This window comes from Micropterus salmoides, unplaced genomic scaffold (genome assembly GCF_014851395.1).
Source record: "Micropterus salmoides isolate LMB-PRFRI ecotype aquatic unplaced genomic scaffold, ASM1485139v1 Ms_hic_scaffold_8, whole genome shotgun sequence".
Lineage (NCBI taxonomy): Eukaryota > Metazoa > Chordata > Actinopteri > Centrarchiformes > Centrarchidae > Micropterus > Micropterus salmoides.
Window position 1 is genome coordinate 30,208,906 of NW_024044570.1, and position 26,432 is coordinate 30,235,337.

Below are 26,432 nucleotides of genomic sequence, written 5' to 3' on the forward strand. Positions count from 1 at the left end.
GAAATATCTCAACATCTACGGCATGGATCGGCACAACATGTTGTACTATAAATAATGACACCCTGAGGATGAATTTTAATTGGTGATCTCCCGGCTTTTTCTCTGGCACCTCCAGCATGTCAAACATTTCACTTATCCTGACAAATATCCTGGATTTACACAATATTTGGACATTCATGGTTCCCAGACAATGGATCGTACTGATTTTGGTGATCCTGACCTTTCCTCTAGCACCACCAAGAGAACAACATATGTGGCTTTAAGGTGAAATGTCTCATGGATTGCCATAAAACTTGGGACACATTCATGTCCCCATCAGAATGGATTGGTGATCCCATATTTTTTATTTACCACCACAAAATTCCAATTTGTCCAATTGTTTGGTTTCTGAAAAAAAATATGAACAATCCCATCAGCCTCAGCTGTACAGTGTGTAATGTCATTAGCAAATGTTAGAATGCTAACACACTAATCTAAGAACAAGTGAACATGGGAAACACCTGCTAAACATTTACATGCTAGCATTATCATTGTGAGAATGTTAGCATTTAGCTCAAAGTCTCATTGCTCATTCATACCAGATGTGAACATCTGTTTGATCCACTAAACCTTACATTCATCAGGCCACAGGCATGTTCAATGGGATGTTTCCGATGCTCTGTGTCTGCTGGATGTGTAAGTATGTAGTTGCTTGTTAATGCGTTAGCTGTAACAATTTGCAGAGATGATGATACATCAAGGCTGTGTTTCGGAGAATTATGGAAATCTTACTTCCATATTTGGGCAATTTTATGGAATTTCAATTTCAACAACTGCGAACAAGAAACTACCGTTTACACTCCTGGAACTGATATCTGATATGCATTGCTAAGGTCCACACCAAACTAGGGGGAAAAAAACTATTTAACATGTTTGCTAAGTTGTGATTATTTTAAATTATTTGATCTCATCATCAGGGTTATCTATTTCATCCTTTACTTAATTCATTTAATTTTTAAAACATTAAAATATTGTATACATTTTTTTATATTCTTCAGTAGGCCTAATGGTGCACTGACTGCTGTTGTTTGTCAATTTTGAATTTTTTCCTGTAATCTCAGTACTGTTTATCCACTTCATATTCTTTTTTAAAATTATATTTATAAGTCTGAAATATATGTTTTTGTGCTGCTGTTATCTTGGCTAGAACAGGCCTGTGAAAGAGATTTTTAAGCTAAGCAAGGCACTTGGTTAGACTGAATTGTTATATACACTATTATAGAAATCTGTTATTATTGACATTATTATTTTCCATTTGTTTTCAGTTACTTACAGCATTGATTGTTGGCTTATGCGACATAAGATGAACGTCTTACTGACATGAGTGAAACTGAGAACACACTCCACTAAAAATCACAATCATCAGCAGATACATTCTGAGATGATTGTGGCAAAGTGTGATCATTTACCTTGTGATAGGAGTCCCTGGGTATAATGACTGGCTAGCAGCACAGTCCCAGGGCTCATGACACATAGTCTGTGGAGATGAAAGAATTTTGCTTAACAATTGTTAGAATCAGGACTGTGCAATGCCACCTGGATTCTTCACACAGCAGCAAGTGAATTGGTCAACATTAAATTTCATTTTCTGTCACCTCCACAGTAATTGTGCATCAAAGCTTACACTTGGGCATGGGTGTATCTTTGTATAGGAAGGCATGAGACATCTGAAATTGACCCGATACTGTGATCTAAAGAGGGATGTCTCTCAGTTTTCCTGACTCCAGTGCACTCTTTGGTGAGTTATCTCATGTTACCGGTGTGTGTTGGTCCTACTTGCTGGGGTAGTATTGCTTACAGGTATTTAATAATGTAGATGTACATAAGGCTTTACACTGCAGTGACATAAACACTGGACGGAGTGGTCATGAAGACTTCCACTGTGCTGTAATGTGCAATGTTTTTTTTTCTTTGCAGATTTTGAATGTTGCTTTAGAGGTCTGAAGACAGATTTCACAATGATATCCCATTAGTCATCTTGTGAGCCCATAGAGGGGTCTTAACGCCCATGTTAGGAACCACATATAGCTAGAATTTCTTCTGATGTTCTTAATACATTATGTAAAACACTTTGAACTGCCTTTGTGCATAAAATGTGCTATATAAAAGCCTTGCTCTTTAAAATCTTAATTGAACTTACGGGTGTTCATCCTTGATTGTGACCATCACTTCACCCTCATTAGAATTTCCATCTGACTTGGAAAATAAATAAATAAATATTAGAGATATTGGTGACTGATGCCACTTCAGTGGATATGCATGCAAGCTCATAGACTCATTTCTTATGAATAAATGCACACCACACAGAAATTCTTTATTTGTCATTTATTTATTTGTTTTATCTTTTTTTTCTGTACTAGATTATTGCAATCTGGTTAATTCACATTTAAAAAGCAGTCATTGACCAGACGCACTAAAATCGATGATATTCATTTTTACAATAACCATTATAGGCCCCATAGAGACTGGAAAACCCAATCCAAAAAAAGAAACATCTGTATGGTTTTCTGCACTTTTGTTTGATGTCTTTTTTTCATAGTAATTACAAAAAGGAAAAATATATATAACAATGATCATAAAAAGGAGAGTTGGGGGGAAAAAACTCAGGAATATTACAACTGGCAAACAAACAATCACAACACAGCACAATTACCTACTTACGGCGAGAAATGAAAGGTACAAAAATGAAAACAAAGAAAATAAGCACATATGGCAGAAAAAAAAATCAAAGAAATTGGCACCTATGAAGTTAAATACAATAAGCAACTGAGGGGAAGTGAAAGTGAAGCTTTTTTCTACAATCTATTAATAAAATCCCAAAACAAAAGGTCGTTTTCTTGCTTTTTTTTCCTTTTCTATTTGTTAAAAAAAATAAAATGCCTGACCTGGGGAGTGACGGGTGGGAGGAGAGGAAAACAGAAGGGGATGGGGAAGTAGCTGGTGTGGGGGTTTGCAGGGACAATAAAAAATACTGCACATACAATACCTTTTTTCACTTCTCTCTTTCTTTCATCTAGCTCTTACCGTTTCTCTCACCCACTTTTTCCTTTCTTTATTTAATAGCATATCCCATTAATATTCCTTTCCCCCGCTGATCCTAATAGCCGCGCCCAGTGGCGCGATCGTTAGAGTTTTACATGTGAGTAGCAAATGACACTTTGATTGGCTGTGATGTGGAGATGGGAGTCCCCTGCCGGCTCCGGGTCGGGGGCCCCGGCTGAGCCGAGAGATCCTGCCGGGCCCCGGTCTCACTGCGCGTGCTGACTCAGTGTGTGGTTCTGGAGGGAGATAGGGAGAGGGAGAGATAGAGAGAAAAAGTGAGAACCCATGATGAGAGAAATAATGGGCTACGTGAGCATAGTGCTTTCCACTTGCACCCCCACCCAATAAAAGAACAGAAGAGAACAGAAACACAACTGCCTCCCACAGCACAGACAGCAAGGCCTCCTCGCTTTATACATAGTCTGATGAAGGAAGAGAAAGAGGAGGAATAGAAAGGAAGAAAAGAAGCAGACAAAACAAGACCAGCAGACAAGACAGCTCTACAACATAAATTAGTAGGTACAGTACTGCTCACACAAAACATTCTGAGAAACAGGAAAACATATTTGACACACAACATTGTCAACATGGGTTTCTGTGAGAAAAAACAGATGATGACAGACATATGTACTTGTTTTTTTGCACATTCTGACAAACCACCCAAAACCCTAGTCATCCAATGAAAGCAGAACCAAGATTTGGTCAGAACCAAATAATTACAGATCAAACAGTATTTGTTCTGTATTATTTTTTGTCTGTGGGAGCCTAGCACCATGATTTGTTTATTCAGATCTGTGAAACCCCCGTGCCTTTTGATATTGCGATTAATATTTTACAGAAACCGTCTCCATACCTCAGAGACGCCTACACACACACATCCCTCCAAAGGCATCAGCACGCTACACATCAATACATAATCACAATGCAAAAACACCTTTTTTCAAAATTAAAATTCACAACAGCACTGAGAGCACAAAGGCAGACCAATGCAGAGATCTCTAGGTAAAAGCTAGAGTGGAGGAACCGAGATTCAGACACGGTGTGCATACATGAGGTAGGCATGTCTACAGTATACTGCGCACGCACATGCAACTAATCATATGTTAAACTTTCTTACTGAAAGATAAATACACACACATAAATAGAAGTTAATAGGCCTGTACAGGCTTCTCCTTGGGGAGTGTTGGGAATGTTACACACAAAAATGTAACACATGCACATGTTGGCCTCAGCACTCATGATCACACACACACACACACACACACATTCAACACACAGACACAACAACACACTTCACCACAATCAGTCCTCTGTGGCTGTTCCATATCAGCTGCAATGGGGAACTGAACTCATGATAATCTGGATTTGCTGGTTTGGAACTTGGCTAGCATCACATCTAAAGCTGGGGAGATACTGTCTGTGTGTGAGTGTGTAGAAGATGGGGAGATGGCTGGAAAGATTTCTCTGGGAATTTGAGTGTGTATCAGAGACATTTCCACTAGGATGTTTTCTTCCTCCTCTCTCTTCATTTTCCCCAGACTGTACAGCTTCCTCCCTGTGAAACGTTCTCTCTCTCTCTCTCACACACACACACACCCCCTCTCAAATCGTCCCTCTCATCCCTGATTCTTCACACATACACACTCACACTTACAGATACACACAAGTCCCAGTGAGATCTTCCCAATCAACGCCCCCCCTCCCCACCACCCTTCACCACCACTAAAAGCAGCTTTTTCAGATTAATCTCTCTCTCTCTCTCACACACACACACAGATAGGCCCCACTACCGATAGAAAAAAAAGGACAAAAAAGAAAAGTGGATGGGAGAATGAAAAAAAAAAAAAAAAGAGGAGGGGATAGGGGGATGAACAGAACAGAGAGGCGAGGAGGGGTGGATGGGGACATAAATGTGAAGGATTATACGTGGTTTGGGGTTGATAAATACTTATTTGTCATTCTATGGCCCTTATCTTGCTGTGCATGTTTCGTTGAGCCCTTTGCAGTGTGTGTGTGTGTGTGTGTGTGTGTGTGTGTGTGTGTGTGTGTGTGTGTGTGACAGAGCGAGACAGCAAGTGTATGCTGAACGACCGTGTATGAGAGTGTCTGTCACTCTGCTTTAGAGGCCAAGCTAGCCTTTCCAGGGGAAAGCAAAGGGTATTAATGTCCTACACACACACACACACACACACACACACAAAGGATTTCAGAGGGATGGCTGAGCAAATGAGCAAAATAATGAACGGGACAGTGAAAAATAAATGTCTGTTTCTGTGTGTGTGTGTGTGTGTGTGTGTGTGTGGAGGTCTCTCTAGTGAGGAAGCAGATCTCATTGGGAGCCACTGACCCCGTTATGATAGAAAACCCTCCCCTCTCTCTCGCTTGCTCTCATCCTCAGCCTCCCTGCTCCATCCGCAAGCTAACTGGCTGCATTTCCTCACATCGCCAGAAGAGGTCAGGCTCATTCCTCTTTATGTGACCACCTTAAACAGGAGAGGAGAGAGGAGAGGAGAAGAGAAGAAAAGAGAGGAGAGGAGACATAGGGAAGGGGAGGAGAGGATTTTGTCCAGTGCATGTGACCCGCATCCATGTCCGGCTTTCGTCATTACAAACTTGCCCCTTACATGACCTCTAACCACTGAGGTCATATATGAGGCATTAGAAGTGTTAATGGCGAGAAAAAAAAAGTAAAAAGGACCCAGTAGTGGAAGGACTGCAAGAAGGGAAAAAAGGGAAATAGGGAGGAAGAAACTAGACAGGAGAGGGAAAGAGAGAGAGAGTGTGTGTTTTCCCTCAGGTTCTTTGGGTCCTGCTGCTGCTGTATTGATTTGTAGACGGAGCGAGGGATGGAGAGGAAGGACAGAGGAAGAGGAGGGAGGAATGGAAGGAGGGAGGCTGCGGCCACTCCCCGGAGGAGCTCGCGGCGCTGCAGTGGACTGCTGGAAATAGCCCAGAGGAGAGGAAAGGGGAGAGAGGAAGAAAGGGATAGAGATGAGGGGGGGGGATGAGAGTGGAAAGTAATGGACGGATGGATAACAGCCCGCCACGCTACACACTTCATATGGCGCACACACAGGCGCGCGAGCACACACACACACCCTGACACCTCCCAGTTACTTCTCTTCATTTACGTTGTTGTTGGGGAGCTTGGCATTGATTATGCAGCAGTGCAATCGATCAGAAGTGTGTGTGAGTTTGTGTGTGTGTCACAGTGTGACATCTGCTCTACAGCAGAGTAATTGATATATTCTACAGGAATAAAATGGCGTGACAGAGGGAGGAGAAGAGAGTGAAGCGGCGGAATAAGAGAAGACTGTTTAGTGTTGTTCTAGCCCTGTAATTAGTGTGGTCAAATTCTCAAACCAAGCTGCCTCTAATGAAACACCACAACTGCAGATGTTTCACAATAAAAGCCTTCCAGCAAAGCCAAGGGATTATGTGTCTTCTGAAGGTGTTTTAATGTGAAAAAGAATTTGCATTGAGAGTAAACAACAACAGGAAGGCTTTTTACAAAAAGATAATACAAATGTGTTTCCCTCTTCAACAGAGACATGAAAAGCTTCAACCTCTATGTGAAGATTTATGGTACGAACACAAGAATCAGGATAGCTTCAATATGACTTTGCAGCCATTGTTGGTATGCATTGTATTGTATTCTACTGCCTTCTGCTGTATTCGTTTGTGTACTTATTCAAATGGGAAGTGTATTTATTTCTGTTAAACAAACAGCCTCCTCAAACTTGGGGCATCAATAGGGATTGTGTTGTTTTCTCAAACTCACTTCCTATAAGGCCTAAATTAAATAAATATGAACATGAACCCTAGTGTGAACTTCATCTCACCATGTTTCTACTGTTCTTTTCATAGCAGAGGGTGTGTGTGTGCTGTAGTGAGAACAGCCCCATCTTTGCAGGCCAAACCAGGCCAGACCAGTCAATACAGAGGCCTGTCATTGTTTTTCCTAAACTGCTTAGAGAGAGCAAGGCTAAAGCCTGCAGAGCCCTGGGCCCAGGGGAAATATGGCCCTGTCGCATTACTCGTGCACAGAACTGCCAGACGCGCACACACACAGGAATGCATTCACAGACTTGGACTCGCAGCTAAGAGGACATGCATGCACAGACACACAATGCCAAGACAAAATGCAAAGACTAGAATACATAATAGTTCACTCACACACACACACACACACACACACACACACACACACAGTCTCATGGGGAAAGGGAGAAGGGTATGACAGAGGAAACCGAGAGATAGAGATAAGAGAAAATCTAATCTGCCTTGTCCTGCTCTTCTCTGCCATCTACTACATTACACACTAAATGTGTGCGTGTGCATTTGTGTTGTGGTGATGATGCTGATGGTTGTGTTTTAGAGGGGTGGAGGAGCACCACTGTCACTTTTAATACACATGTGATGGTATGGGCATGGACAGGATCAGTGTTATGCCTGGTCAGCTTCATCTGTGCAGCAGAAACACGTAGGTGTCTGTTTGCATGCGCCATCTGGACAGAAAAAAATAAATAAAACCCCACAAAAACCCTCATCTTGAAAGATCAGATTAGAGTAAAATAAGAATGAGAACAACCAGACTTTGCCACTGACGCACATGGCGATGACCTTGTTTGTGGGCCAAGTCAGTAGGACGGCAGATAACTTTGTCTCAGTTACTTGAACACACAAACATGAAAACTTAACAACTACACCTTGAAATGTAGGTGCCACGTCTCTAACAGACACAGGAAGAGGAAGCACTGCTGTTGGAACAATGCCGTGTGTGTGTGTGTGTGTGTGTGTGTGTGTGTGTGTGTGTGTGTGTGCGCCTGTGCTACCTTCATGTATCAGCGAGCGTCTGTCAGTATGTGAATTCTTGACAAGTGTGTGTATGTGGGGGTAATTGGAGGTGGTCCAAATGATGTGTGCGTCTTGAGAGAGAGTGTGTGTGTGTGTGTGTGTGTGAGAGAGAGAGAGAGAGAGAGAGAGCGCGAGGGTACGTGTGCCCCATCTCCACTGCCGTTTTTAACACCAAATGAAAAATCACCTTTGTCGCCTTGTGGTCTTCTTTGGGTTCAGAGTATTTATAGCTCAGAGTTGACACTCTTCCAACAGTGAGCGTGTCTATGTCTGTGTCTGTGTGTGTGTGTGTGTGTGTGTGTGTGTGTGTGTGTCTGGGAATAGCAGATGGGCTGTCTTAGCCCTCTTCCTCTGCTCCCTGGCTTGTCTTTAGCCCCACCCATCCAGGACAGGATGCTGCCTCGGGAGCAGATCGAAAATAAACGCACCCCCTGCCCTTAACATCCCACCGACACGTATTCCCTGCTCCCCTCCCACTCCTCCATTTCTCTTTGCCTGTCTTTGTCCCTGTCTCTCCCCATCATCTCTCTTTCTCTTATCACAAATGGAACTCTATGTATGATCAAATCATCGATCCAAAACCTTTCCAGCCAAGTCACAATGACCCCTACTTTTCTCACAATGACCTCTCTGACCATGTCCTGTTTGGAGTGCTCCCTCCCTTTCTTTCTCCCAGGGGACTTCCCCTCTCCTGTTGCTACTGGCCCGAACAGCCAGGTTTGGACCAGTAAACACAACCCAAAATACACTCACAGCATGAAGGGCGCACACATACACATGCACAAGCACAATGTCAAAGGCAAACACGCATGGATCTACACCAGATTCACAGCGTAGGCGAGGGCTCCCCGCTGGAAGCCGTTACACAAAATAGGAAATGATCTCACCTCCAGCACAAATAACCGATCATTCCTGAGCGCCACATGACACATTTGAGTCACACCATTAGAGAAAAATGTGGGTATATTCAAAAAATGAATGACCCCCCCCCCCACACACACATACACACAGACACACAGAGTACTCTCAGGACCGAGCAATGTGGTCCTTGTAGACTGTGAAGCTGAGTGCCAGATGAGACTGGAGCCTGCAGACATGGGTGACAAGACAGACAAACATATACACAAGCATCCAAAAACACACTTGTATAAATACAGGCAGGACGCTGAATGTATAAAATTTGTGCAAGCAACACAAACACACACACACACACACACACACTAATGCAAAATGACAGGCAGACAAATAAAAAATGCAAATAAAGGTTACAGATGTACAAATAAATGCACAGACATGACCCACCCAACACACACACAAGCTCACAATTCAGCAGAGCGTGCTGGCTTTCCGTGTCACTGTCATATTACTGCACACGCCCAATCCCCATAGGGTGCCAGTTTTTTTTTTTTGATTACCGTGCACCCTCAACTGGCAGAAAGAAAAACAGAGAGAGCACTAACATAAAGATGGATGAGTGAAGGAGGAAAGAAGTATGAGTTGGGTTGATACATTAAGTGAGGAAGGAATAGAAAGAGCAGTGACACAGTAGAAGTGTCTGTGTGCATGCGTCTGCCTGAAGAATGTGCCAGCCAAACCATGAGGATATGTATTTTTAGTTGTGTCATTCCCTTCTATCATTAAAATTTTCAACAGAGGAAGCACTGATTAAGAGATCAAGAAAAACATGGTTCACAGAATTAGATTCATTTTCTGAGAAGGTCCTCTAAACCTTTGCACTAAAAGACCTGTAACAATTACTGAAATAACTTAAAGTGTTTGTCTGACTTGGTTGAAATACATGGACATGGAGTATGTACAGCTGAAACAATTCATTGCTTCGTTGTTGGAGAATAAACTGCAACTATTTTGATTACTGCATAATTGTTTAGATCATTTTATTAAGCACGAATGCCAAAACATTTCTGGTTTCAGCATCTCGATCATGAATATTTTCAGATTTGAATCCATCCATTTGGGCTCTAAAAATTTTTGTTGGAAGTTTTTCAGTATATTCTAACATTTTATAGGACAAACAATTAGTCAAGAATATATTCAGCAGATTATTTCATAATGAAAATAATAGTTGCAGCCATAGACATTTTCACCCTTTGAAGATGGGTTGCAAGAAGCCACTCCATTTTAAAAAAGGACTGAACCACTGAGTTAATAGGTACAATACAAGACAATAAATGTATGCTTGTATGATGAGTGTCAGAAGCGTCAAAAGTCAGACAAAACATTAACACAGATACTTTCGAGAATTATTACACAGAGCCAAATAAATGAATGACTTGTGTTTTTCAACTGTTGTGATGAGATGTAGTGTGTTATTGTGTGCCGTGCCCATATCTGTATGACTGTACTTTGGCAGGGCTGACAGAACACTACACCACGCAGAGTCTGTCCTGTTCTGTGACACATTGCCTCTGTTCACCTGTCACACACACACACAAACCAAATGACAGGAACACGGTCCAAGCTGTTAGAAGCCCTCCAGGTGTTGGCTCATACAGTGTAATTCCTCTGCATCTGCCCCTGATTCTGCTTATCTCTGTCTCAATCGGTCCGTCTTTGTCTCTCTGCATCCCGCCCGTTTGTTCCTCCACTTTACATCAAAGCAAAACTTACTTCTTTCGACTTTTTTTTTTCCCCTCTGTCTTCTCCCTCACTGAGACCCACTGTGTATGTTTTTTACTGTGTTCTGGTTCCTCAAAGCATAAATGCAAACACGCAGAGGTGTACACACGCATATAAACATAATATTTCTGGATGATTAAATGGTCCCACATTGAGATTTTCTTTCTTCTATCCAAACCCAACGTGAACAGAATGTGCTTTGCATTCACAGTGTTGAACAATGAATACTACAAAAGTCATAACAGTGTTAACAGCTACGGACACAATTTGTATGCAATTTTTCCTTAGGTGGCCAGAGGGGGAAAAACTGGGCAAGACTAAGGACAGTTAGATGCAATGGAAAAATTACCCTTTACAGTTTTAATGATTTGTTTGTGTTCTATGCCTTTTGTACAACTACTTCCATAATCAAGTTTGTTTTAAATTAGTAGCCCTGTAAAATAAGCAGTACTTCTAGTAACACTAGAAATGGCTGTAGCTGTGGTACTGTGGTAATGGTAGCTGTTGTACCAGGTAGGGCTGGCTTGCAGTCTCTCTCAGTATGTCTCGCTACCTCTCTCTTTTGTTTTGAATCTCTTTTTGTTTCTGTCTCTCTTTCCCCTGCTGCAAATACCTTCAAGTCCAGGGATTCAGGGAGGTAAGAGTGTGTGTGTGTGTGAGTGTGTGCGTGCGCGCATCCCAGGTCCCCATTCTAATAACAGAGAATCTCCCAGTGAGCGGTGGGGCAGCTGAGTGCGCTCCCCTGGAACGCCACAGGGATCTACGGATCAAATTCATATACGTGTACGCACACACACACACACACACACACACAGCGCCAAGGGATATATGGATCGGAGACTACAAACTATAACTTGACACAACACTCACAACTGACTGCAACACCCAGACAATAGCAAACGCACATACACACACACATACAAAGCCCTATTGCCAGTTCAGCCACATAGGCTACATACCTTTCCATAATTCAGTTAGAGGAAGACAGTGAGGCTCTTCGATTCAGAGAAAGACAAAGACAACGTTATTCACAGACAGACTACTAACCACAGCTCTCTTTTTCTCTCTCTCTCACACACACACACACACACCCACCCAACCCTGATCCCAACCGCAGTCTGCTCTGCATTAACTACCAAAATAAAGATTTTATTCATTACTTTAGCTCTGAGGGAAAAGCTTTAAATGTTTTTTTAATTTTCCAGGTACACCTACAACATACAGTAACGGCTAAGGAGATTACTACATACTGGCTGAATACAAATTACAATTGTTACTGAGTAGTAGCTCTGATGTTGGGAAGTGTTCCAACTGTGTTAAAACGTACTGTAATCTCTCCGTCTATCCCTTCAACCATCATGTGCGTACACTATTGTACATGTTCTTTTAATCCTGCTCGTCTTTGTGGTTGTGTGTGCGCACAACTCTCAAATATTCAACACCGCCGGGACACAGGGGAAGGAGGAAGATTCGGTGGAGGGAATCAACACACAAACAAACAAACGCCCCCCCCCCCATCCATTTATTCATCTGACCAGCAATCCACCCATCTAGCAGTGTTTAAATATTTACCAGTGCTAAAGGAAATTGTGTAGCACAACAGACGCAAAGGCAGAAAAAAAAAGGGATGACTGGGGAGGAGTGCAAGAGTGATGGATGGAGCGAGGGATTGGAGGAAGCATTGAGGGCAGAAGCAGCAGTATAGCACCCCCTGGAGGCTTAAAAAGAATGTGAAAATCAAGAAGCCTGTCAGGGAATGTAACATGGGAGAGAGCCAGGGCTGATATAGAGCTGGATGACTGAGTCAAAGTAGGTATACTTCTACAAGAGGGAAACACTGTCTCCAAAGACCATAAAACAGTACATGCTGTAGATATTTGGATACTGGTTACATAATGGCAATCATGCACTCTTAAACAGGCCTATATCTAAAACGGTTTCCGCTGTCATGCTAATTGCTAACGAGAGAAAGAAACTAAAACAGAGGGAATGAGCAAAGCCGTGTGTGAAGTCTGGGAGTAAAAGCAGAGAGAGATCCAGAAGGACCTCACTGATCAGGGCCACAGCATTTCTTATTTACACACACACACACACACACACACACACACACACACACACACAAAACATCTCTTATTTACCAGCTTACGTCTGCACTATTTATGGGGCACTGGGGAGAGGCACAGAAGAGAGGAAGAGAGGAGAGGGGCTAAAATATGCATAGGGGCTGGTTCTTCAGGGACAGACGAAGGGAGTCAGAGAGAGGGAGGAAGACAGAACGAGAAGGAGGGAGAGAGACAGGAAGAGAGAAAGTGAAAATTGTGTAAGTGTATGTGTAAGAGATGGATAGAGAGGTGAAGGCAAATGACTGAGAGGGTGGTGGAGAGAAAGCGATGGTCTTTGTATGCAGAGGGAGCGACGGAGATGGAAAGAGTGCAGTCAGGAGGGAGAGGGGATGATGCAGTGATGTGTCCGTGCAGCGGTGACCCTTGGGTGTGTGTGTGTGAGATGGAGAGAGAGAGAAAGAGAGAGTGAGCTGGACATCATATGGCCCCTCTGAGGGGTTGAAAGAGGCCAAAGCCTTCTCTAGCTGGCCAACAAGCCTTCTTCATCCATCCGCACCTCATTAAAACACACAAATTACCCCATTCCATTCTCTGGCAGATGCATGCACACACACACGCACACACAAACACACTCGCGATAACAGCTAGCAGTAGCATTAACCTCCACGGTTGTAGCTCTCCATCTCCCCCAGTCAGCCTTTCTGTCTAGCCCACTTAGAGAGCCCTCCCATGGGGCAATGGAGCTGTGGCAGGTCAGGCTCGGGCTGCAAGTTCTCTCACACACTCTCTCTCACACACACACTTGGGCCAGGACCAACGAGTAACAAGATGGATATAGCCACAGTGTAGCAGCCAAAGAGGAGGAAGTGTAAGGAGCTGAGGGAGGAAATAAGTTGAACTGAGCTCAACTTAGTTGGAATGAAAACAACAGAATTAAGCTCTTCTGACCTGATCAAACTCTACTCCCCCTCAGATAATCCTACAAAATGTGTATTACAAGTAGCTTGATGTGATGAGGTGTAGTCAATAGCATTAAAAAATGTTTTGACAACAGGTGAATGCTTTTTTTCAAATTTCTTAAATTTAACATACTGATTAAATTGGCATTGTTACACTTTTTACAATGGATTTTACAGTACACTGTGTAGTTTGTCTTCCTGTGACTCCACCCTGAACTACGAACACTGATTGTTGAAGTTTACAATGTATTAATGTAAATAAAAAAGTAAAAGCAGACCTTAACTGGGCCTGCAGTGTGAGAGAGCGTTCTTTTGAATCCAAACATAACACTGATGTATCCAACCGATTATTATTCATCAGTCTATAAAGATGTTGTGACCTGGTCGGACAACAGGAGAGGAGTCATCTGGGATGGAGGATGTGTACAGGGGCAGTGGAGGTGTTTGTGTGTGGCATCCACTGTGCCTTTATGTGGAGGTGAGTGTGTGAGGTGTGAGTGGTGCCTGTATGTGGACATTAACCGACAGGGTCCAGCAGTCACCCTGCTGTTAAATGGACTGGCCAGCCATATGCCCACCACCTTCGGCCCTACATCACTGCCACTTTGTGTGTGTGGGTCTGTTTGTGTGTGGTGGCTGGGGCAGGCTTTTCGTAAATTCAAATAATCCCTGGTAGAATTTCTTATGTAGGATTTCTATCTTTTATTGTTGTCTAAATCTCTGTTGACAACAGCCTGCACACCAGTCACTCCTCCTATTTTGTACCCGTCGAATGAAGCCCTTATTATAGAGTGAAAGCCTTGTGCTATTATCAACCAAACTACTGAAAAGGCGTCAATATTACTATCTACAAACTCGACTCTATCTTTCTGAAGTAGACTTTGTAGAGTTTTACACTGCAAGGTTATGGCCAAAGATTGCGAATTAACTATATGTTTTGTCAACTTTGTAGTGGAGTCACCCAGAAATGCATTGTAGTTGGAGATACTCTGCTAATGTGACTTAATGATCAGTTTGTCATCTGTCTATGGCTTGTAGGGTTGAGCCTGTCCTGGTTGACAGTGAAATAAATTAAATTCCCCTCAAAAGAGAGCTGCACACTGGAAGAGATGCGTCACACACATGTTTGTATTGTAAGCATAATTAATCATGAGCCCAGAACTAGTATCATTCCTCTGGCTAAAGTGTCCAATTTTAGTTGTGGATTCAAATGAACTGGAGACTTTCACACAATCTTCTACTCCGACTATGCCGTCTTTAACACCCACCTCAAGTTGTCAGTCCAGCAGGCAACAGCATGAAAGAAAGTGAAAGAATTTCACCTTTAACAGGGCTGATGTTTGACCTGTAGATTCTGCAGGTCACTAGTCTGGTGCCAAAAGGGCACAAGAGGAGAAGAAATGGAAGAGGGCAGGGAGGTTTACATCATCACAGACCTGGCCACAGCTGGCCCAGGACCTACTCTTGGGTGACTTATATCCTTTCTTTTTCCTTTATACGCATGCACGCGCACACCAACACACACACACAAATACACAATCATATGTCTGGACCCTAATGACATGAAGCTTGCCAGAACCCTGTTCAGACCTCATGAGGAGAGATGGAAGGGGAGGGACACAGGAATGGAAAAAGGGTTGGAAGAAGAAATACAGAGATGAACAGTAAATAGAGGGATTCTGTAAAATGATCCAGTACAGTCGGAAGGAGGGACTGGGGAAGGTTACTGTATATAGAGAGATGGGTGGACACCTAGAAAGAAGGGAGGGAGGGAGGAAGGGAGGGGTGTAATGACTGAGATGAATAAAGGAAGAGAGCCAGAAACAAGGTCGTCTAATCAGGTAGGTACAGGAAAAATTTTCATATTTTCTGGGTTTAGAATATTAATCAACGACACTTGAGTCTCCGTAGCCACACAAACTACTTACTATAGCGTGAGGCAGCATGTAAGGACCTGCACACAATCATTTCCTAATTAATGCCAGACAACACAGATAGGATTAAGGCGACGTACCTGTAGTTCTGTCTGAAAGAAGAACTTCTGTGGACACTGGGAACAGTCGTAGATCTTGTCTTCCTGGCCGTGGACGGCAAAAATGTGCTGTTGGAGCTTGTTGGCCTGCACAAACACTGGGAAAGGAACAAATGCAGCACAAGTTACGCAGTGTTTATTAGAGGAAGTCAATTAACCAATGTTTACCATGACTGATGGCTTTTAAGATAATCCCACAGGCCAAAAATTCAAGGAAATTAGCTCAAGGAGCCGAACCAGTTGAGATTTGCCTATTAGGCAAAATACCAGATGAATTTGAATCGTTGTGGGCATGTCTATTGCTGGGACCAGTAGTGTGGTGCCAAACTCAAGACAACATAATGTTCAGCAGTTTCAAGATTTGGAGAAAACTGAACCTGTGGAAGATCAGTGGAAGACAACTTAAATTTTTTGGGACATGATTGAGACTACAGTACATGTATCTTTGTATTACTGAAGAGTAGACTCTTAATTAACTGCAACCTTGTCACAGCTAAGGCATGTCTCATGTCTGATCTAATGAGGTACTGTTACAGGACAGTTACAATTAACAACCCAAGATAAGTACTGAACTATCTTCTATATACTGTAGAGGTAGAGAATGAACCAAATGGAGTTTTCTGTATAACAACCCTACAAACACACACATAAACACACAAAGCAAATGACTGGCTGGCTGGAAAGGAAGGAGTATATTGGATTGAAAGAAAAGACAGAAGGGAGCAAGAGAAAGAAGGAGGGAAAACAGGAAGAGCTATCCTCAGCAGACCTTGTGATATTTATCAATAAATTATCTCTTCTTTTTTAACTTCCGCCCCAGTGTTATCGCATACACTGTTCTCTTTCTTTCTCTCCCCTTTGTTTCAGTAAACTTTTAGTTTTCACTCTGAGTGTGTGTGTTGAATTATTAAGCCTCCCCTTAGGAGTGGTGCCCATCTTACTAATTCATAAGCCACCAAGGAATAGAGTTAAAGTTTAAAGCGTTGCTGTGTACCTGGGGGGGGGGGGGGGGGGGCAAACTCAACAATTGAGGCAGGGAAAGAGAGTGAGGAAGTGACATGGAGAAATAGAGAGAGAGAGAGAGAGCGTATGGGGATCGAGAGTCAAGAGATGGGAGGTAGGGAGACAGCAAAGGTCCAGACTTAGTTTCTAAAAAAATACTGTGTTGAATGAAACTCTGAACACCACAGGCCTAATTTGGTCATCCAGCATGTTTTGTGGGTCCTCCAGTGGATTTTAGAGACATACAGTAGTTCATATTTCGCCTATTTGGAGATATTATTGCATACACTTTTGCACACGCAGACTTTTATCAGTACTACTTTAAACAGCAACACCCTGCTGGAATATTACTCCCACAGTTAGAAATGTTAAAACAATGAATTTTCCTAATGTGATCTTACCGTAAACTTTACAGCCGTTGCAGCACATTTACTCTATGTATCATGATGCAGGTAACCCAGAGAGAGCCATTTCTGAGCCACAACATGCAGTGGAGCTGACGCCAGGGAAGATTTAAGTGCAAACCAGCTTCAATATTAACCTCATCTTGCATTGTTACCAAAACAAGTGATAAGATGTGAGTATTTTGGTGCTTAGAGAAAATGTAGTGGACACACTGACTGGCATGGTAATGGTTCGTATTCATCTATAAATAGAACAGATTATAAAGCAATTAAGACACAAAGCAAAACAGTTCAACAATAATTATTTAGCATTAGCTTAAGGCTGTCTAATCTAGTAATTTATATTTCATTGGTCATATACAGTGCTGTAAAAGTGTTTTCCTTACTGTTAATGGTTTCTTATGGTATACTAGGGCACTTGTGTATGTCATTATTCAGGCCAATCCTGGCCGAGCCTGTGTCCCTGCTGTGCAGTGCTTGTATGTATGTGTGCTAGTTTTTGTGTACAGTATGCATCTCCATGTTTCAGAGCCCATTTTAAATGCAAAGCAAACAGGACACAAGTGCGTTTTCTGTGCTACTGCCCTTGAAGGTGAACGTGTGTTTGTGTGTGTGTCTGTCTCTCACCTGTGAAGCAGACGGGACACTTGAAGGTACCTCCCATGCCTTCAAAGCTGTGCTCTATCAGGTGGCAAAGCAGCTTGGCAGGTGAATCAAACATCTGGTTACACAGCTTGCACTCGTGATTGATGCCCTCCTCTGCAAATAGGAGACAGACACGCATGTGTAGGTTGGATTAACCAACACGAAAACAGGAACATATGACATCATTTTAGAACATTAATACAGTACTCACGACAGATGTCTTATGCACATACAGAATCTGCTAGACAGTGGCATATTATATACACTGGCAAAACAGGAAACTGCTAACACAGATAATAAGAAATGCAATTGTAAACCAGACAGCTATGACTGGAATAGTGATAGAAGAGACATGTACTTTTCTTAGTAGAAACTTCACAGGTGGAACTAATAACATTAACAATGGCTCTCTTCCAGCAGCTAAGCACAATGCAAAAATTAGGCATGTTATTACTTACACTTGTGCCCCCCCCCCCGTGTACTATATAAAAAGATCAACTGAACTGCGAGGTGCAATCGAGCACATCCTACACCATTGGAAAACATTTTCATGTAAAAAATAAAAAAATTGATCATAAGGCTCAGCTCCAGATCAGTCAAGTTGTTAAGACACACATTATGATGTAGGTTGCATCATACACTCCCTACTCTCCCCTGCTGCATGCTCTCCTTTCATTTTTCCTTCTCCCTTACCCTCCCCAAACACTCACACACACCAATCCCAGTGCCATGTCTGCCCCAACTGGTAATTGCCTGTCCTCCCCACCGGGGCTGTGGATGATCTACCCTTCCTATAGTCATCCTCCCTTCCCTCCCTCTGTCCTCGTTAGCTGCCCTCCCCCACTGCAGTCACTCATCCATCCCTCCCAGTGCCCGCTCCTGCCTCCACGTCCCCTTATCGTCCCTCTTGGTCCATCACTTGCTGACTAATTTGTGTGGGCTCCAATTCAAACCCCCCACCCCTTATTACCTCTCTTCGCATATACTACACTTTTTTAGTCTGTGAATGTCTCTTTACTACCAGGTCCAAACCCGTGCTCTTTCAGACTTTGCTGGTGTATACAGTAGCTAAATGATTTTACATGCCCCACTTTGTCAATGCATCATAAGTCACACATTGTACACGCAGTGTTTCCATGTAAAGAAGTAATGAGGACCTCTACATAAAAGAGATGAAGGAAAATTAACTATGAGAGACCAAGAGAGCGGAGATCACATTCAAATGTGATCAGCTATATCTTTATCACAAAACACACAAGAGACTGTCCACAGCCCAGCCTCCCTTGTTATTCTCACTTGGGATTATACCAATGTTTGTGTGTCTATTTAAAGAAGGTGTGAGTGACATCACAACACCCATGGTGAAAGGCCAGATGAAAGGTGGGCGTCGTAAATACACACACGCGCACCCCTTGACGATCAGGTCTCCCGCCTGTTGTCCTTATCACCATTGTACCATACAGGACTAACGCCCCAGTTGCCCCACACACACACACACACACACACCCCGCATGTGGCCACACACACACACGCACACCATAGGACTGTACAGCCTGGAGACATCAGATGGTGTCTTCTGCGGGCCAATCTGTGACCCCTTGTGGAGTTGAACACACACAGGGACACACAGTAACACATACTGACTCAGACATACACACCATTTGTGTCTTTTTTCCCCTTTTTGCCACTTATCTAATGTCCTGTAAGTTTGTATGTACAAACACGAGCATACGCACGCACGCACACACACCTACATTCAAACAGTCTGCAGAACTTCAGCTGCAGAGCTGCAGGGGATCGCGGGGTTAATAACGTCTTCAATCATACATCCATGACACCCATACTGACTAATACGCACACACACACACAAAGATTCTTATCTCTCCTTGCCTCAAAGGCCGACACAAGGGTGCCCTAATCCCGTCTCAATAGCTGTGGGGGAGTGTGTGTGTATACGTGTGTGCGTGTGCGTGTGTGTGTATGTGAGGTGGGTGCCACATGGGCTTATATGGATGAGATGGTATGCTCCATGGTCCCGGTCCCCAAACATCCCCTGTCCACACACACAGACGCACACACAAACCTCAAAGGCTGCGAGGTTGTGTGGGGCGCCAGTGTGTCCGCGACATACTGAGGCAGATAGAGGTTCATTATCATTTACTAGGAGATTGAAACAGCAGGAGAGAGTGACATGGAGCGAGACACAGAGAGAGAGAGAGAGACGGAGGAGTGTACAGCACAACCAGTTTAATCAATTGTCATGTTTCATATTTTAATTATCGTATAATGAAAGAATGAAGTATTCCTCGTCTTAACAATGAATTTTCTCAAAAGAGAAAATTATTGTTTCAACTCCACAAAGACACAACTGAGACAAAGTGATACAGCGATACAAAAGGCACAGATAGAAACAGAGGGTGAATAAGTAAGTAATGCCTACGCTTCAGTGATCTCACTGTGTGTGTGGGGGGGGGGGGGGGGGGCAGCACCGTAGAAGGCACCGTAAAAGCTCTTGCCCTCAGTAGGGGTAATGCTCTCTTCAGAAGTTGGCTCGCATCCTCCCACGCTGCCAGGATCAGAGAAAGTGGTCAAACATCAGCTACCTTCACATGTACACAATGATGTGCCTATTAGACCCTGACATCCTCACTGGCCTGATACGTGCTGTATATGACAAAGTTACTGCAGGTATTTAAGTTTCAATTACAAAAACAAAAAACACCAACTGCACACTTGAAATGTGATTATGACTGGCTCCTATTAAAGCAAACGAAACTGCTCCACAAAACACAAGTTATTTGGCATATACTGTTATGCTTCACTCATTTTCTACAAAAATCTACCCCTTCAGTGCTGCCAAACATAAAAAATAAAACCATATTTGGGGGAATTTACAAAAAAGTGTGTTTTTATTATCTCAACTAAGGCTGCAATTAATGATTATTTTTCTAATTCAAATATTTAATTAATCATTTAGCCTATTAAATGTCAGTAAACTAAGGCAACAAACTCACAGCTGACAAGCAGCAAATGTTTCCCTAAAAATTTACTTGAATGATTTATCGATTATCAAAATTGTTGTTGAATCATATTCTGTTGATCGTTTCAGTCCTAATCTCCACATTTCATCAGTGCAAGCATTTTTTTACTGTGTGTGGGAGAATGTGCAAGCATGAGTCTGGTGCACCACACACAGACGAACAACCATACAACTGAAACTTTAGAAGCTAATTAACGGTCAATCAATTATTGTGTGAGTGAAAAAAAGTGGCTACAGATGAAAAAAGACAAAACTGCAGTGAGAGAGGGAAAGAGAAAGACAGAGACAGAGAGAGAATTGAAGGGAAAACAGTGAGGTGCAGAGAGATAATTGGGCTGTCCGGAACAAGGGCATGGAGAGAGGCCTCCTACCCCTCTGTGTGTGTGTGTGTGTGTGTGTGTGTGTGTGTGTGTGTGTGTGTGTCCCATGAAAGAGTTCTCTTTTCTGACAAATACATTGTTTTGATCAGTGTGTGTGGGGACCGCAGTCTCTGTATGTTGTCCCCCTCTGAGACCCAGTCCGTGTGTGAGCGTGTGTGTGTATGTGACCCATAGTGAGATGACAGAGTCGTAGAGCATCCTGCCGTTACGCTTTGTCTCACAGAGTGCATTTGATCCACCAGCACACGCACACACAACCCTGGGAGGCCTATGCTGGGACAGAGAAAACGGGGGAGAGAGGGATGAGAGGAGAGAGAGAGGGAGGCAGGGTGAAGGTTAGGGCTCCGAGTTTGTTACCACACAACAGAAAATTAACTTTTTCTGCTTTTTAATGCAGATCACAGCAAGTTTGGGGATTATTTTATGCCTTTATGGAGGACTGCTTTAAATCGTAAACCTCGTTCATGGGGTTTCCTGGGCACTAATTTGCATAAGGAGCATGTATAGTAATCAAAAACTTGCGTCAAGTCCTGCTCTTCCTAAAAAAATATATATAGACATATAGTACAAATATTTCCATGAGGGTTACACAATGATCGTTTTAAGTTTAGCAGTGCTGCCCTCTTCTGGCACACAATGTCTCCACCTAGTGGTGGCTGCATTTTTAAAACCCATTGGGAATTTGGTCAGTGTGGAGCCTGAACCTGGAAGCCTTTGTCTGTCATTTGGAGGACTGTGCCAAACTAAACCATAACAATCATGGAGTCCGGAATCAGCCTGATTAGTCAAAGACATCACAGCACCCACCCCCCATCCACCTGTGCTGACAATTCCCATAATACACAGCTGGCTGTTCTTGATTAGTTGCTATGCCAACTCTTGTGGTAACCAGGGCACTAGTTAAAGCTGGAGTGCGGGACTTTTGCATACAAATGAACGACCGTTACATTCAAGCCCTTGCCAACGGAGCTCACACAATGCTGATTAAGCCTAAAATGTTTGACGGCATGAATGGTGGGAGCAATCTACAGCATCTTTGAGTATGGCTAAAAACCTAAGAAGCTTCCTATTAAAGTTTTTGATTGTTTTGAAGGTCAGTGGTCTCTTTTACTACTACACAAATTATGTCTGACCATTGCATCTTTACGTTTATGTACCCTTACAAAAAAATAGCACTCAACAAAAGTGTTCACCACTGTCTGGGTCCTGCCTGTAGTTGTCAACATGAACATTTCATGTAGTGTTATTATTTTCACAGTGGGCAGCAGACAAACAAGCAAGTAACACCATTCAAACAACATATCAGAGAGGGAGGCAGACATAGAACAAGATAGGGAGAAACAGCTTTTAAATATGACTGAGAGGGAGAGAGAGCTTGGCCCGACTCCAAAGCTATGTTCCTTCTTAACTGAGAAATGGATGGAGCCACACACACACACACACACACACACACACACACACACAAACAAACACACACACAGGTAATTGGTGGGTGGCTGCTGCACATCTGTAGAATTACTGATGAGGTTTCACCTCAGAGAGAGAAAGGGAGAACATATTGGAGGAAAAGAGGAAACAGAAACAATGTGAGAGAGAATGAAACGTAATGTGTGTGGTGGATGGCAGGAAGAAGGGAGGACACACATCCTGCAGTCAGACTCATCATAACAATTCCTCTACCAGTACTGTTGCACACACACACACAAAAACACATCCTTATTGCTCATGCTCTCCCTCAGCCTCATTCTCTTGTTACCCTCCTCTCTCTCTCTCTGCTAATTGACCAGAGGAGAGGGACCAGGTGGCATCATCCCCGTCACACCAATACACACACAACCACAACACACATTCATGCTGGCCTCATCACAGACCCCTGCAGCATGCAGCAGAACATAAATGAGCTCCTTGGTTTGTGTTGGGGGACGGATCCCTAAGGTGCTTGCGCGCGCACCCACACACACACACACACACACACACACACACACACACACACACCTCTTAACCATTTCTTAGTCTTGGCTGGGAAACTCCTCTGGGTGTCTGGTCCCCCAACCTCCCACCCTTCCATCCTCTCTCTGTATCTGTATGGGCTGCCGGGGGTCCCTCGGGTGTCTACCCCCCATTACTGCCCTTCCATGCTCCTGTCAACCCCCTCCATCCCCAAACCATGTGAGTCTGCGTGTATGTGCGCGTGAAAGAGCAGTAGAAAGTATGTGTGTGTTTGGTCCCCTGCGGCATACAGGCCGTAAACCAAGCCAGGCGATTGATGGTGAGGAAGGCAGGCAGAGGTAGCAAGAGAACGAGGAGAGACAGAAAGAGAGAGAGAGTGATGGTGGGATGGACAGAGGGAGAGTAACAGAGGCGTTGGGAGAAAGAAAGAGTGCAGCAAAGAAGAGAGCAGTGGACGGATGGAGGAGGAGTATGCACCTCTCTGGGGGGCTTGCTCAAGGTGTGTTTCCATGGCAACCGAGGGGGGGGGGGGGGGTGTAAGCTTGACCCATTGGTAGTGTGGGGGCTGGAGAATATACACACTCATGCACACACACAACCTGCTGCAGTGCTGGAGGGGTCCCAAGAGTGCCCCCACCTTTACTCACCCTCTCCCTCTCTCTCACACACACACACACACACACACACACACACACACAGAAAGAATGCTGCAGTGCTGAGGTCCCGCGAGTACCCAACACCCACACACATTCTCCCTCCCCGCTCTCATCTTCCATTTTCCCTCTCTGTTTCTATCACTCTCTCTGTGAGGTAATTGTTAATATTTTCATCACTTGTTTACTCCTTATCTACTGTGTGGATTTTTACATTGAGTTGAATGAAGATGGGATGTAGTGTTATACCCCTTACATACAGTAGAATCTCATACGATGCGTACTGAAACAACCTGCTTTTGACTGATTCATTCCTGTCTACTGTCAGAGGTTAATCTGTGGTCATCTAGTTCACATACATCCCACTCTGCAACTGTCACATACACACCTCTGCTTATACACACAATTATACAACTTAAAGCCAAATAAATTTTAATTTCACTTTAGGCTCTTGGTCCCTTTTTCATTGTGTCACAGTACTATGGTAGTCAGTTACATAAATGCTGTTTTAACATCAATACATATTCTCATCTCTAGACAGAGATGCCTGTTAACCATAGCCGAGTTGTGTCCAACCCACGTTCAAGCCAGGTCAGGTGGGAGGTTGTGACAGGTCAGACAACGCATTCATTTTGACTATAGATGCAGGTTTAACCAACATCACTGTACTGGTCTGAAAGGGGTGTAAAGGACGGGATGACAGACAATAAAGTTCACACATGTGGTCAAAAATTATTTTAAATACATAGTATGCAACCATGGTTCAGCAGGTGTCAGGAAAGCTTCAAAATGTGGCTCATCTTATACATGTAAATACCACAAACATATAAGATCTAGAAGAGCAGACTTAATAGCTTAAAACAGTGCCTTCACTGAGAACACAGCTACAGCTTTTAGCTTATCAGCTGGCAGATAATAGGTACATGAAAGTCAAGTGGTGTAATAACTTTCATCAATTACCTACACTCATCCTTTAAGCTTTTCAAGAGCTTTAGTGAAAGCAACATCCACCAAAAGAAGGGAAAAGGGTTTTACTGGATAGGCAAAAGAGGTTTCAAGGGAAGGCCCTTGCTGTAAAGTCCTAATACAGCCCTAATACTGTAAAACCTTACAGTACTGTAAAACCTTACAGTATTAGCAGAAGAAAGCAGAGGCTAACAAATTGTCTTTTCATGTGAAACTCATGAAAAATGATAAAACTGAAGCACTCCTCGTGCTTCATCCCTACGCTTTCTTCTTCTATACTGGCTACATTCCTCGTTTGCACATCTGACAATATCCTGTAATAATATTTCCAGTGGAAACTCTCTTTATCTCACACACACACACACACACACTATTGGCAGACAAAGGCAGCATATGGTGATAACCAGTTTGTGTTTGTGTGTATAATGAAAGGAAGCACAAATTGAGCATATTTGTATGGTGCATAAGTGCATGTGTGTCTTGGAAGGATACTGTGTGTGTGTGTGTGTGTGTGTGTGTGTGTGTGTGTGTGTGTGTGTAGCAGCTTGGATTTTCCCTATCAGATTACATAACAGTAGGAAGCTGGAGCGCTCTGTCCCGTCGAAGCCAAATGCCTTCTCACTTACACTCACATGCACACACACACACACACACACACACACACACACACACAGTACATCATCACTGTGTGTCTCTCTCTCTCTTTTGCTCTCTCTCTGTCTCTCCCTCTAGTTATTGGTTATTTAAGGGATACGATTACATTATGAATTACATTTTTAAGTCACAAGAACAACTTCATTTGCCTTTGGTGTGCAGTGCTCATAGGTCTAAGGCAACACAAACACAATAACCAATTGATTTTTGGGATTAAATTACTTCCTGTTTGCAACACATGTATATGAATGAATGATAAAATCGATGACAAAAATGAATCAATGAAGGCACGAGACAAACATGAGGTGTATAGACTGAAAGATGGGTGGATGTGTTAAGAGATAGATTCAAAAATACAATTAATTAATTTTGTTCTGAGAACATTTTACTAAATTTGCTGTGATTTGGACACAGAACAGTTTTGGATGCAACTTTACAGCGGAGCACATACACATGGTACCATTTCTCTACAATTTTACCTCCTGTATCTATTGGAACTATTGGAAGCGCAATGAATGATTACAATACAATGAACAATTCCAAGTACATGCACTTTTGATTTATTTTTCCAAATAAGTGGCTTAATTATCATTGTTCAACTGGGGGATTTGTTAAAAACCTCTCCCATCATCTCAGAGCTTGTATTGCTGTCTGATTTGACTGTTAGACAGTTGGTTGTAAAGCTGCGTCTAGCGGCATCTCTGAACCCCTAAATTGCAGCAGTAAAGTTTTATCACAACCGAGAGGATTGATGTTGAAAACTACAAAAACAGGACTCAGGTGTAACAAAAGAAATCACAGAGTTTAGCTTTAAGGGGAAGCAACTGAGAAAGCAAATAAACTTCAGGTACCAAGTACAGTACATATGAGAGCTCTTTGCTGTTAACATGACAGTATTATTAAAGGCACTACACCTCTGTCATCAGAATACTGTGCTCTGAACTGCAAGAAAATACAGAACAAGGCTCAAACAGCAGGAAGCCTGTGGATGCTGAAACATCACATGTAAGTGCATTCATACACACACATACTCTTGTTCATAAACAAGAAAAACACACCAACACAGGATGTTCAGTGTCATCTGGAGAGCACTTGACCGTAACAACGAG

General features: G+C 43.0%; 1 protein-coding gene across 2 annotated transcripts in view; it reads right to left on the reverse strand.

Annotated features, from left to right (window-relative positions):
- Positions 1-2,349: 2,349 nt before the first annotated feature.
- The window catches only part of znf423 (zinc finger protein 423), a 144,471-nt gene continuing 120,388 nt past the window's right edge, over positions 2,350-26,432 (reverse strand). For both annotated transcript variants that reach the window (XM_038705624.1, XM_038705625.1), the window contains exons 19-21: positions 17,663-17,794; positions 15,612-15,727; positions 2,350-3,317 (exon numbers count right to left, since the gene is read on the reverse strand). In XM_038705624.1, the coding sequence (XP_038561552.1) occupies positions 3,288-3,317; positions 15,612-15,727; positions 17,663-17,794 (278 nt within the window). In that variant the 3' untranslated portion in view covers positions 2,350-3,287. The remainder of the gene's footprint in view (positions 3,318-15,611; positions 15,728-17,662; positions 17,795-26,432) is intronic.